Source organism: Sinocyclocheilus anshuiensis, unplaced genomic scaffold (genome assembly GCF_001515605.1).
Source record: "Sinocyclocheilus anshuiensis isolate Anshui unplaced genomic scaffold, SAMN03320099.WGS_v1.1 scaffold263, whole genome shotgun sequence".
Classification (NCBI taxonomy): Eukaryota; Metazoa; Chordata; class Actinopteri; order Cypriniformes; family Cyprinidae; genus Sinocyclocheilus; species Sinocyclocheilus anshuiensis.
The window spans coordinates 1,850,647-1,864,801 of NW_015549593.1; the positions used below are offsets into that span (position 1 = coordinate 1,850,647).

A 14,155-nucleotide genomic window follows, 5' to 3' on the forward strand; every position below is an offset into this window, starting at 1 on the left:
TATATATATGCTTTGTTTGAACATGATAATATAATGTATATTTAAATCTGTAGAAGTTCTGAATTATGATAAAATACGATATCAAAAACACTATAATTAATTTAATGTATGATTTCAGTGTTGCTGATTAAGCTTCTGGTTTCTTCATCTCTTTCTTCTTTCTATGTTTTTATCATTTCTCTCTTATTACAGATATAAGTTGTTCTCAAACTGTGTCCCTACGTTTGACTTCCGTCACCTCTTGTCTCTTACGGACAAGGTTGACCGTTTTAATGAAGAAGTGCAGAAGCAGATGGTGTCGCGGAACAGGGACGCACCAGAGGGGGGGTTTGATGCCATTCTGCAGGCTGCAGTTTGCAAGGTAAGCAGTCAGTAAAGACGGGTCATTTTGCTGTTTCATCACTAAGCTTCTTTGACTCCTTCAACTCCCTATAGAGACAGAAAGCCTGTCCAGTGGGGTTTAATGAAAAGAGAGAGAATGTCTTGTTTTTGTGCTGTGTTATCTGAGCTTTATCAGAACAGATACAGGTGTCTGAGTCCTAAAAGAGACACGCTAATATTGCATGACATCATAGGCTGTACAAATATTTGCTTTGGCATGAAAGGCACGGTCACAGCATGCATGAGAGAAAGAGACTGTGCAGTTCACCCTGAATGAGACAAGAGACATTTATGCACCGTACAGTATGTGTTAATCAGTGCTTGTTCTTGTTTGTGAGACTAGTGAGATCTTGTGTGTTGAATTTGCCATGTGTTGCTCAGTTCTTCAGAATTTCCTGAACATCCTGTTTTTGGCTATTCAGCCATCTAAAACGCTAGTCAGCATGTTGTCTGATATTTGAGTAGTTCATGCAGTTTTTGTATCTAAATTTTAGGTAAAATATATATGCATCTGTGAATAAAACTGTAACTGGTCACCAATTTTAAATAGCCATTTTGCCTGCATTTCTTTTTGAGAGTATATTTAAGATGGTTCTGTGTAGTGACACTAATGTTTAAAAGTATATATTCCATTTAGTCTCTTAATTAATATGAGGCCATAAAAGCTGTATGCATACTAAAAAAATTAATTAAATTAAATAAAAAATAGCTGCCAAAATGCGTAGATGTGTTTTATTTGGAAAACTAATAATCTCCATATGTGACAACTCTGTAATATAACTTAACTGATCTATCAACTATACAGAAACACTGTATACATTATTAACACTGTATACAAACATATTAAAATGAACATGGTATAGAGATATATATGACAAGATATAGGCTGGTATAAATGAGAGTTTCATCTCATTGTGGCAGGAGAAGATTGGCTGGAGGAAAGAGGCCTACCATCTCTTGGTGTTTGCCACCGATGACATCCCTCACTTGGCTTTGGATGGCAAGCTCGGTGGACTAGTGCATCCTCACGATGGACAGTGTCACCTGAACGACAAGAACGAGTATAGTGCTGCAAACAAGATGGTAAATGCAAAACCTCATTTTAAATGGATATAAACTGAACCAAACAAATGTTCTTCAAGTTTATGTGGAGACACATTTGGGTAAATGAATTGACTGTCTGAATGAGATTAGATTGTTTTACTGTAAAAGCACTTCATGCCCAATTGCTTGTCTTTAACTGCTGTCAGCCATAAATGCTTTAGATTAACATATAATGATTGTCTGAAAAGCTTAAACCCCAGCAGTTTCTGTTTTCTGAACCGTATTAAGAAACCTTTTAAAGGGATTTGTGGATAATTCGGTTTTAAGGTTTTGTGCACTTAATGTTTCCTTCTTTTTTGACCAGTTGATGTCTCTTTCAGTGTTGCCAAGTCTGTGGTTTTCCCGTGGAATTGGGCTACTTTAACACTGTTGCCGCGGGTTGTTTTTCCCCGGAACGCGATTTTTAACTGGGGACCCCCTCTAAATGCGATTGGACTAGTTTTGGGCTTGTTTTGAGTTGCGATTGGGCAGGTTTTCCTGTGAAAACCTGGCAACCCTGGTCTCTTTGTATATTCATAACTCTTTTTTTTTTTGGCTTTGAACTGGTTAAAATGCATTTTTTTTACCCCATCTGTGTCAAAGTGCAAGAACAGATGCTGTGCTCGTCTCTGTGCAGTTTGGGTTTATCCAAAGCAGCTGAGTGTTTTGAGAGAGTGAGAGAGATCGCTCAACCAGAAGGAAAACAAACAAAAGCAGTGTGTGCTTTCTACTGCGAACTAGGATTTAATATTTTTGCATACATCTTGTTCTGTAAGAAAACGTCGCTCAAAAGTGCTTAACACATCACTGATCATTCATTAAAAAGATTGAGCACGAACTCCCTTGATTCTCAGGCAGGTCAGTAGCACAGGACGCCTGTAGCTGAATACAGAGGAAATGGGTGGGAAGGATAACGGAAACCATGGAGGGGAATCAGAAGAGCGATGACTTCCTTTTGCAAACTTCCCAACAGAAAGAGTGCTGCAGGGAGTGAGGGATTGAATAAATGTATCTTACTGATATATGGACATGTGGCATCTCTCCACAGGACTACCCTTCACTCGCTTTACTTGGAGAGAAACTGGCTGAAAACAACATTTTCCTCATCTTTGCTGTGACCAAAAGACACTATGTTCTGTACAAGGTATCTTTCATTCACCATAAGCTTTTTTGATCGATGTTGAGCTGTTTTTGTTTTGTGTTTAACGTGTTCTCAATGTCTCTTTACCCATAGAATCTCACAGCATTGATCCCTGGGACTACAGTGGAAATTTTGGACCAAGACTCCAAAAACATTATTCAGCTAATTGTGAATGCATACAATGTAAGCTGTTCTTATTACCGTCTTGTACTGTGGGTGTATCTGAATGAAAGACAGGTGCACATAAAAGAAAATGGGCTCTTGTTGACCCCAAGACTGATCCGTTCATGCTTTTGTTTCCTGTAAATAGTGTAGGATGTGTATTGTAAGGTTCAAGGGTGAAGCTGTTGAAGCCTCTTATGAACGCACTGTTCATTTTCAGGGAATGTGGTAAACACACTTCAGGGTCAGGCAACTGTTCTATAACAACACAGTACTAAATAAAGTATGCAAATTGATTGCAGTTTAATTGGCAACCAAACTGGTTACCCCTTGTTTTCAGCTAATAAATGGTTAGGAATTGAATTAGGAACAGATGCTTAGGAAAGCTTTGCTCTTTTGCTGTGTCTTCACTGTGTGGTCACATGATTACATAAGATAAAAAATGTCCTGTTTTTGTCAGTGCGGAACATTTGATGGGCTTGTCCGTGTGTTTGCTTTAGTTCACACACTAAGCTGTGTAGTCTGGTATTTCTGTCTAATGAAGATGTGATGGCTTGTGTTTATTGCTGTATTGGAAGAGTGCTGCTGTCTTCCAGGAAATGGACTCAAAAGATGTTCTTTGGCTGAAGATGTGGAGAGTTTTTTTGTTTTGTTTTTTTTGCATTGGAGGACACTTTTACACATGCATTTTTATATAAACTTAATTTTAACCTAAAAAGTATGTTGACATGAATAACACAAACTACCATTCAAAAGTTTGTAATATATTATTATTTTATTTTAGTTTTTGAAAGAAGAAAGAACACTTTTATTAAGCAAGGACACATTAAATTGATCAAAAATTACGGTAAAGACATTTATATTGTTACAAAATATTTCTATTTCAGATAAATGCTGTTCTTATGAATGTACATCAGTGATAGTCGTACTGACCACAAACTTGTGTACAGTAGAGTAGATCCACTGGACATCTGCTTTGAGGTCTTGCAAACACAATTAAGCGTCATGGGAAACAGCATCATAAGACAGCTTTGTAAAAGAAAAAAAAGGGATGATGTGAAGATATGATGAAAAATTCAACAATCTGTTTATAACTGGTGACAAACACTGACCAAACATCAAGCCAGGGTTTTTTTAATTGACCCAGTTACTTATTTCTCTTGACTGTCAGTTTACACCAAAATATGCCCAAATACCAAAGGCTATGATTACTGTCATGGATATGATGTATTTTGGTGTTGTTTTTAGTGGTAGTATGCTGTCCAAGAATATTATTGAATGTTTGTGGTTTTACTTTTTGGTGCTAGAGCATTATAGAAACCAAGTATATCATTTCAAGAGTCATTTTCTCCATTACCTTTGAAATTGTTACTAGTGAATGTTAGATGCTTTTGTGTTTCATGCATGATTTTATTTTTCTTTAATGTAGAACATCAGGTCGAAAGTTGAGCTGAGCGTATGGGACCATCCTGAAGATCTCAATCTGGCCTTAACCGCCACCTGCCAAGATGGCCAGCCCCTGACTGGTCTCCGCAAGTGTGCTGACCTCAAAATTGGTGACACTGTTAGTACTTGCTTTATCAAATATTGCCTGTGCCTTTTACACTAACTGTTAACTGTTAAAACACATAACAGCTGATCCTGTCCTTCTGTCTGCAACCTGAGTGTTTAATGTGAAGTCTATCGCAAGGAGCTCAGATCTTATTTATACCTCTTGGATTTAAGCACAGGGTGCTGTATCCTGTATCCTGTTGCCTCTTACTACTAAAAGAGAACTGATGGTAGTCACAATCTTAATGAGGATGTAAAGAAAGTGACAAAAGATTAAACCTTACAGTCTCCCAAAATGTTCAGATCACATTTGCACACAGCTATTTGTCCTTGTTGACCTGCATATAATGTCCTGGAAGTGAAAGCAACAGATTTTCTTTCACTTTCCTTGAGGAAGTGAAACAGAGTGACAGGGAAATGCAGCAAAATAGATGGAAAGAATGTGAGATGTTTTTTCAGAGCATGGCTTGTTTTTTCATTCCAGCTCAATTGCATGTTTGATGATTGCATAAGAGGAATCATACATTTGGTCATATTCATACAATATCTATTATTTGAGCCAGAAATACCTTTGAAAATTAGTGCCAGTGCAGTGACAGACAGATTTCAGATGTTCTCTGTGCACAGATTGTGCCCATTTACAGATAACTGTTGTGGTTTTCAGCAGGTACAAGCAACAAGGCTTAAACACTGCCAGACACTTTTAGGCATATTGTTTAGATCTTCCTGTGTTAGATGTAGAGTTATTTACTCAACGATAACATGTTAGATTTGAATAATATGCCATGGTCTGCACTCTCACGATTTACACTCTGTTACACTTACAGACTTGCACTCTGTTTGGTGTAAAATAGTTAAGAGAGCCCTCTCAAAGGATCTTGGGAACGAAATATTACTGTATCAACATGCAGATCACAGATTCATATCATCAATATGAATCATGCTTGTACAATTAACAAGAATTCTTTACAGTGTTCGCATGGTGTAGATTGTAGTTGCTGGATCTCCCATACATTCTTAATTAGACAGACATGGTAAAACTTCTATAGAACTACTTGGTACATGTCGCCATGCCATGATCTGACCCTTGGATTCAAGCAGAGTTCTCCACTCTTTCCTGTACCATTCCTATTTTGCCTAATTGAATGTAGAGAAGGATTGTGAGGGAAAGTGGAGGGGTAGAACTGAATACCCTCTCTGAATGGAGCAACCCAATAGGCCTAGGGCCTTTTTGTCTCATCCACGGGGGAAATTTGCCACACCGTGCTCAAGTGCCAATCATGCCTTTAGAAAGGGGAGCACAACCCGAACAGAATTCCATGTGTCACTCAGTCCTCTGCCGAACCCTCTGAGGAGTCACTGCTGCATTTCAATGGGCTCACACAATAACGCAGGGTTCTTTCTGGGTGAGGAGCTGTGGAAAAACATAGGCCTTAGATACAGAGGCAGCATCCCAGATTCTAAAGTTAAGCTTAGATTCCTTTCACAGAAGTAGATCCAAGCCCCTAGAGACTACTAAAATGTCCCATACATAACACATTCATCTAATCCCAGGAAACATCAGTTTACTTTTGGATAGACTTTGTTTGCCATGAATTTCTAAAGCTTTGCTCACTGTTGTGCAAATGCAAGAACACTAAGGAATGGGGAGGTGTACAGTCAGGAGCACAAGTACAAATTTACTGATATAGCAAATATATTTTAGATATAGCAATAAGTGTTTGAGTAGTACAATGGCGTATGTTTGCTTTTGACTTTGGTGGGGACATAACAGCAGAACCCCTACCCACACACCGTGCTTTAAACTCATCGACGCAACTTTGTTAATTCCTGAAGTTAACTTTTAGATTAACTGTTTTGGACTGCTGTCTTGAACTGAGTGCAATAACTGTGAGTTGTTCTAGACGCGGTGCTGTGCTTCTCGTCTGCTTTGCGACTACCTTATGTTCTCACTCTGCTCAAGTATTAAATGTGCGGCCTTGAAAGTGTGCAGTTTTCTGACGTATTTACTTTAACTTCTTAGGTAATATCAATGGTATGACATATTTCAGATGCGTCCGAAATTACAAAAACATATACATATATTTAATTGTTTGATCAAAATTATTGCTAGGAGGAGAAATTTGGTAGTTGCTGGATATTTGGTAGGGATATGTCCCCACCTAATTCTACGCCCTTGGAATAGTATTAGTAGTTGGTAGTAATAGTCCCATTTTTTAATACATTTTATGCAGTTTTTACCTATTACTATATGAAGTGCTTTAAAAAACAGGAATTATTATAACCATCCAACCAGGTATCACAAACCCCCCAAAAAACTCAAATGCTATTGCAAAATACTCCAGGTTTATGTCTAGCGTACAGTGTGAATACTTCACATGAAATTGTTTTTTTTTTTTTCTACTGACAGCCTGTCGTCATGTTATTTTCTGCTGTTAGCATTATAGCATTTTTACCACATGCTAAGACACAGAGAGAGACAATGAAAACAAGCTCCTCCCATTCTGATTAATCTTAGTTTTCTGCTGCTCTGATGGCTTTAGGGTTCTCACAAACAACTTCTGCAAAGACACATATCAGTCTTGGATCATTACTAAATCTAAAACATTAACAGTGTTTTCCCAACTCTTGGACTGGTTTGTTTTTATTAAAATGCAGTACACTGTTTTGACCAGTGATGGCTCATCTTTCTATAATGTCCACTCCACCTCTTCCTCTGCCCAACCACACAGACTTCATGGAGTTTTCTAAGTCTTCATCTGACAGTTGCCATGTACTCATGACTCACATGTCTCATTAATCCAATTCTGCAGCTCATTGCCTCATTGAGGAAATACTTCTTGCTGCACTCATGTCTGTCTGTCCCCTCACTTTCCCACTTTTTTGTGTTGTTTTTCAGCATGATCTTTAAGGAGCAGCATATTAATGCTGTAAAATATGTAGTAAAAGATGGATGTGTTTGATGTAATTTTATGATACTGTTGGTTTTTCAACAGTTAATGTTATTTACACCAATTATTCTACACTAACGTTCCACACCAAAAGTCACAGTAAAGACATAATATTAAAGATTTTTATCTTAACTAAATGCTATTCTTTTTTTTTTTCATCACAAATCCTGAAAAATATCATGGGTCCCACAAAAATATTTAGCAGCACAACTCTTTTCAACATTGATAATAATGAGAGATGTTTCTTGAGCATCAAATTTGCATATTAGAATGAACAAATTCAAATCATCATAAGTGAATAGAGATTGCTGGACAGGTCCAAAACATTACCCAGTTATTTAAGATTTCATTAACAGTTGGCATGCCAGTACAAGAACCTTTTCCACATGAATAGAAATAGACATTTTGAATATTTGATGAATTGTGTTTCTTGCCTCCCATTTGTGTTTAGTCTTTTCTCCATCATTTCTGTTTTTACACTGAATATGTGTTTTCTTTAGGCTATTAACTGGCTGTAGAGAGACCAGTGTAGTTAAAATAACAACAACCCCTTTTCCATTCAAATAACTTCACTGACAGCCTTAGCCTTTCATTGTGATTAAGAAGACGAGCCTCAAGTCTACCTCCATCAGTATGACCCTCTGTGGCCCAGTGTTTGGCTCTGAGCTCTGAACTCTCGGGTCTGGAGGGCTCACTGATGTGAAACACTACTTCAAAGTGTTCAGACTCAGCATGTTGGGCTTGTCCTCTCCACTGGGTGCTTCTGAATCAAAGGCTACATGTTTTTGAAGGTGTCGGGTTTTCTGGCCCTGAGGATCCACATAAAGTTTGCTCACTTCTGGGAAAAGAATTGATAAAGTGATAAAGGCTCTTTTTGCACTGCATGGTGCATAAATCCGGTGCAGTTGTAAGAAACTCAAACCGCATCTCAAGTGGAATACTAAATCTGAGAAATGAGTTTCAAATTTGATCTCACCATCTTACCATAAATTGATTGATGTTGATCAAGTCTAGACTAGTAGGGCCTAGATGAAGACTTCCTTCCTCTGGGTGTTCATCATCAGGGTGGAGTCTGTCTCTCCTCTGGTCTGAAGGTCTGTGATTAATCTGGCAAGTATGATCTACATCAGTTAGTGAAGCCTCTGTTTGTCATACACGCCACCAGGGGGAAAATTACCCGTCCTTTGATTTTGCTTTTTTGAACCTTTGGTTCACTTGTCCCGAAATAATGTTTTGGTTAAATGTCTGAAATAAGGTTTGTGTTTAACACAAGCTCAAGATATTTTCATGTTTTATTAGACATTTATTAAATACATCAATAATACCCCACTTGTGATTTATGTTTTTATGTGATTTATGTTGGCAGTTGCCAACAAGTGGCTAAATGGGACTACGGAGCTTGTTGGGGACATTAAACACCACGCCAAGCACTAAAGCTCATCTACTAAATAGTCTGCTTTTACAGCCTGTTGTGTTTATACCCGTGCTTTGGCAAACTAATTTAAAAATCAACTTTTGTTGGTTTTCCAGCAATAATCCAAAAGCCAATGGAAAATCCTATTTTGTCAAAGTAACCAGGGTCATGCTAACTTCAGAAATATGTCATCCCTCTAGCACTCAATAGCTGTGTCCCAATTCAGGGTCTGTATCCTTCGGGTTGAATCGAACATTGTTGAATGGGACATTTTTTGCCAATAGTGGACTTTTTTGTAAGTCATTTTCAACTGTATGAAAACAAAGCAGTTCACAACCTGTCACATATGTTCAACTTGGTCCATTTTAGTACATCTATAAAATTGCATCTTGGTAAAATATAAGTCAACATTTTAACCCCTTTTTAAAGTGTTTTGTTTTTCCCTTCCTTGTATCCTTCATAGCCCAGGAAACAAAGGAGGCATTTCAGGGCCGCATTTCAAGGAGCCTTTGAAATGGGACTGCATTCTAAGTGCTGCTGTTATGCATTCAGCCTTGGAATGCAGCCTTTGAGTTGGGATACAGTTCATGTGTGTATTTAGTCATAAACACAAGAAAATTAGTTGTCTGTCCTTTCTTTCAGGTCTCCTTCAACGTAACTGTAGACGCTCGAGGATGTCCTCCGAAAGGCACCAGGAAGAGTTTCACCATCAGGCCTGTTGGTTTTAAAGACCGTCTGGAGGTCTCTGTGGACTACCACTGTGATTGTAGATGCACATATTTCACCAAGACCAACAGCAGCCGCTGCAACTCTGCCGGCACTTACAGCTGTGGGATGTGCCGCTGTGAGCCTGGACACCTGGGAGTCCGCTGCGAGTGCGAGGAGGGTGAGGTCGACCACCAGCATCTCAGTGCCTGCCGTGAGGCTGAGGGCAAGCAGGTGTGCAGCGGCCGCGGAGAATGCAGCTGTAACCAGTGTCTATGCTACGAGTCAGAGTTCGGCAAAATCTATGGCACCTTCTGCGAGTGTGACGACTTCTCCTGTGCCCGACACAAGGGTATACTGTGCTCAGGTAAGATGAAAGAATTTATTTGCTTATTTGGTTGCCATTTCAAAGAGGAAATCTTTGCATTTCAGTTCCGTGATGTATTCTTACCTGCACCTTGCAAAGTGGATTGAATTTTCAATACAAAATGTGGAAGTTTATGGTCCATGTCCTAGTTTTTCAGCAGCTTATTTGGCTTGCCATGTGCCTCTGTAGGATGCTACATTTGTGCCCAATGCATTTGATCATTTTTTGCCAAAAAGCAGTTGGCTGGCACCCCATCTCTCCCTCTCCACAGGACGCATCTCTGCCATGCCACAGTGAGAGCTTTGTAGAAGGCTGCATTTGTTTAGCCATGCACACAATGGCTGGTCTATGAGTAATAAAGCTCTGTTTTTCTTTAGTCAGCATAAACTGTCAGCCCAACTCAAAATGGACATTTGTTGAGCCTCTGTAGCAATAATGCCATCGGTAGAATCGAGAATATATCCCGTTCCTGCTATCTCAGCCATGGAAAACTCTTCTTGTCTGCAGTAATGAGTCCTTAATGAATCTGGGTGATTTTGCTTTTTTGCATCACTTTGCCATGGTGAATTAACTGGGACAATTCTTGTAAACTCGCTAATAATGGCTGTGGGAAAATAATTGATAAAGTGATAAAGGCTCTTTTTGCACTGCATGGTGCATAAATCCAGTGCAGTTGTAAGAAACTGGAGAGGCAAAAGTTGATGAGAGAGTTCTCTGTAGGTTTCGTTCACTTGTTAAATGCCTCATAAACATGCTTTGTGGCATTCTGATTTGGCCATGCTTCAAACAGCTTGTTTTACAGTTTGTGAGTTGCAAGGTGTTTAGGGTAGAATAGAAGTCCCAAAGCTAGCATTTATCAGGAGAATGCTAATGCTTCTCAAACCGGCAGGCCAGCAAGATGAACCTACACCAGGGCATGGAAATTCTGTCATCATTTACTCACCCTTCACTTGTTCCAGACCTGTATGAGTTTCTTTCTTCTGTTGAACACAAAAGAAGATATTTTGAAAAATGTTAGTATCCGAACAGTTGATGAGCACCATTCACTTCCATAGTAGGAATGACAGAATGTTATGACAGAATTTTCATTGTGGAAGTGAACTAATCCTTTAAAATATTTTTTTAATATTTAATTAAAAATATTTAATATTTTTACTATTTTAAAATAGTACCGCCTGAGATTCTGTATCAAAGGGGTTTGGCTTTCAAATATGTGACCCTGGACCACAAAACCAGTCTTAAGTCGCTGGGGTGTATTTGTAGCAATAGCCAAAAATACATTGTATGGGTCAAAATTATTGATTTTTCTTTTATGCCAAAAATCATTAGGACATTAAGTAAAGATCATGTTCCATGAAGATATTTAGTAAATTTCCTACTGTAAATATATTAAAACAACATTTTTTGATTAGTAATATATATTGCTAAGAACTTCATTTGGACAACTTTAAAGGCGATTTTCTCAATATTTAGATTTTTTTGCACCCTCAGATTCCAGATCTTCAAATACTTGTATCTCGGCCAAATCCTAACAAACCATACATCAATGGAAAGTTTATTTATTCAGCTTTCAGATGATGTATAAATCAAAATTTAAAAAAATTGACCCTTATGACAGGTTTTGTGGTCCAGGGTCACATATAGGTTTGACAATCCCCCTTTTTTTTTTTTTTGGGTAAAATACTTTCTCCTCTAACACATACAGTAATATGCATAGGCCATAGGTTGATACCTCCAAAATGTGTATTCACTTTGTTTACATGCATTATAAGCCACTTGTACTACAAAAACCTTAAACCATTTTCAGGACCAATAGCAGGAGTGTTATTAGAGTGTAGTGCTGACACCAACAGATTTTATTTTTTCCATGTAACATGTAAAGAGCTCTTTTTTAACACTCAAGAAGAATAATTAATCTATAATTGTTTATGATCCCTGCATGTCTAGCATTTTATTTACTTTCATCTTAATATTAAATGAGTGTTGAAACCTTTGTATGTTTGTGAAGAAATAGGCTTGTTTGCTTTACAACGTAGATAGTTGTGATACAGTGAGGAGTAAACATGACCCCGTTGAAGGGTCAGAAGGAAGCTGTGCTAAATAAGTTAAACAGTCGCGTGGGGGGCGGAGCGTCCTCCTCTGCCACTTTATTACTGGGTCACTGGGTTTGGTGAGCATGTCGTGACTCTTGAAGGCTGACTGGCTGACGGCTTCTCAATAATACAAAACTGGTCAAGAATAAGCTGTTTTTGTGAAAATGGTGTTGCATAACTCTTTGTAGCCACATTCCATAGGTGTGTATAATAGTGGTTATTTTTTAAGCTGACTTTAAAGAAGCTTTTAAAGCCATTTAAATGTAAACATGACTTTAAAATGACCTTAAGCGCGTTTATTATTGTTCTTTTTAATCCTTGTTCATACACCTGGAGTAAACAAAGCTTTGTTTTTTTTTAACCTCTCTGTTTATGAAGTGCCATTGAAATGGTTTTCTCAGCTGTACTGTTATTTGTGTTTTACACTCCACAACTTGCTGTTACTTAAAACAGCAGCATTTTCAATAACAGTAGCAAAATAAAACCAAAATAAGATGCAAAAGTCACCCTGGATCATTGGATCAAAGTGTCTTAAATAGGCTCAAAGTCCTATTCTGGAATGTAGTAGCAACTTTCTGCACGCAGGTGATGGAGATTTACCGCTGATTACAGAACCGGATTTCTGACAAGATGCGCGTTAAATATCGCATGCGATTTATCGTGCAGCCCTACTATATTCAAACTTATTAATGTACATATGTTTTGAATTTCTGAACAATAGCTTTCTGAGTCTGTAGTGAGAATGACAGGATGTTAAAGCTATTGGGCTGTTTTTGATGGAGCCCCTAGTAAACCCCAGCTTTGTCGAATTGTTCTATACATCTGCTGTTGATTTAAATTGCTTAATAACACAGAGTCAGAAATAGTGACTAAGTGCCTCAGACATATAAATGTGCTCCTTTTTTGTTCTTTAAATCTTCAACCTTGTTGTTGAGGTTTGTGTGGACCTAGTCGATTAACACTGTAAATGTGAACATGTTTGTGTTTGTTGTAAAGCTTTGTGGCTCTAGAAAATTGCAAGTAATGGGAATGGAGTGTGGAACCAAATTCTTTTTTTTTGGGGGGGGGGTCATGATTTCACGTTATTTATCCAACTGATTATAGTGGTAACAATTATAGCCTGATCATTTTTACAATATAGTTTCAAAAGTTAAGTAAAGTGGCAAAGGAATGCTTTATTTTCTTTAAAGAACCATGAAAAAGTATCATTATTTTTTCAACATTGATAATAATAAAAGATGTTTTTTGAACACCACCTCAGCACATTACAATGGTTTCTGAAGGATCATGTGACGCAGAAGACTGGCGTAATGGCTGCTAAGATTCCGCTTTGCATCACAGGAATAAATTACAATTTAAAATGTATTCATAAAGTAAAGGTATTTTAAATTGTCATAACATTTCACAATATTACTATTTGACGTTGTTTTTGATTAAATTAATGCAATTGTGGTGAGCATAAGAGAATTCTTATAAAAATCTACTGACCCCAAACCTTTGAACGGTAGTGTGTACAAACAAGAAATCAAATGTTATGCACTTGACCCTGAGCAGTATACAATCAAACAAGGGCTTTTAAACTGTTGTCACCAACTTGTAATAACATCTCAGAAGTGATGTTTGTTGTTGTGGGCATACATGTTGTTTTTTCTCAAAAACATTTGCAGTCTATCCAAGCAATATGCTAGACACCTGGTTGTTTTTGGAGCTGTTTTTGAGATACTTTCAGATGTTAGCTTATGTTAGCAGTAAGCACATGGAGCAGATGAGATGCTGCATGTTGAATACCAAACATATGCTGTAATTTGGATTTAATGTGGTTTCATTTAACGTTTGGCAAACATTCCACCAACTCATCTCTGTAACTGTACACAGACCATTGACATCTTTTTTCCACACCCCAGCACCTGACAACACAATGCCCTCAGAAGCAAACAAACAGACAAGGCCTTCACCGCTTTACCATCATCAAAAATACTGGAAAGTCTGGTGTGCATAGGATGATTGGATATAAACACTTCATATCTGTTTTTGTTTGTGATGTGGAACGTTTGTCACGTTGTGCCTGGTGGGACAATTTATGAGAGCAGTGTGGTCACATGTTGAACATTAGAGCTGTCAAGAACCAGAAGCAAAATGGGACTTTGGAATAGGATTCATTGCGCACATTGATTTGCCGTAAGAGTGCATTTGCTGGCAGAATAGCTTTGTGAAATGCATGTTTGAGGCAGAAGGATCCATTTTTATGTCTGGGGATCTTCAGTATCTCTCATGGGTAACATTGTCGATGCACAAAAAAAAAATTTT

The 14,155-nt window shown here is 38.0% G+C and overlaps 1 protein-coding gene across 1 annotated transcript in view; it reads left to right on the forward strand.

Moving 5' to 3' along the window:
* LOC107658201 (integrin beta-5-like) overlaps positions 1–14,155 on the forward strand; it is a 39,206-nt gene that overhangs the window by 2,993 nt on the left and 22,058 nt on the right. Inside the window, exons 5-10 of the mRNA XM_016446660.1 lie at positions 193–361; positions 1,303–1,464; positions 2,513–2,608; positions 2,699–2,788; positions 4,197–4,331; positions 9,326–9,755. Coding sequence (XP_016302146.1) covers positions 193–361; positions 1,303–1,464; positions 2,513–2,608; positions 2,699–2,788; positions 4,197–4,331; positions 9,326–9,755 — 1,082 coding nt within the window. The remainder of the gene's footprint in view (positions 1–192; positions 362–1,302; positions 1,465–2,512; positions 2,609–2,698; positions 2,789–4,196; positions 4,332–9,325; positions 9,756–14,155) is intronic.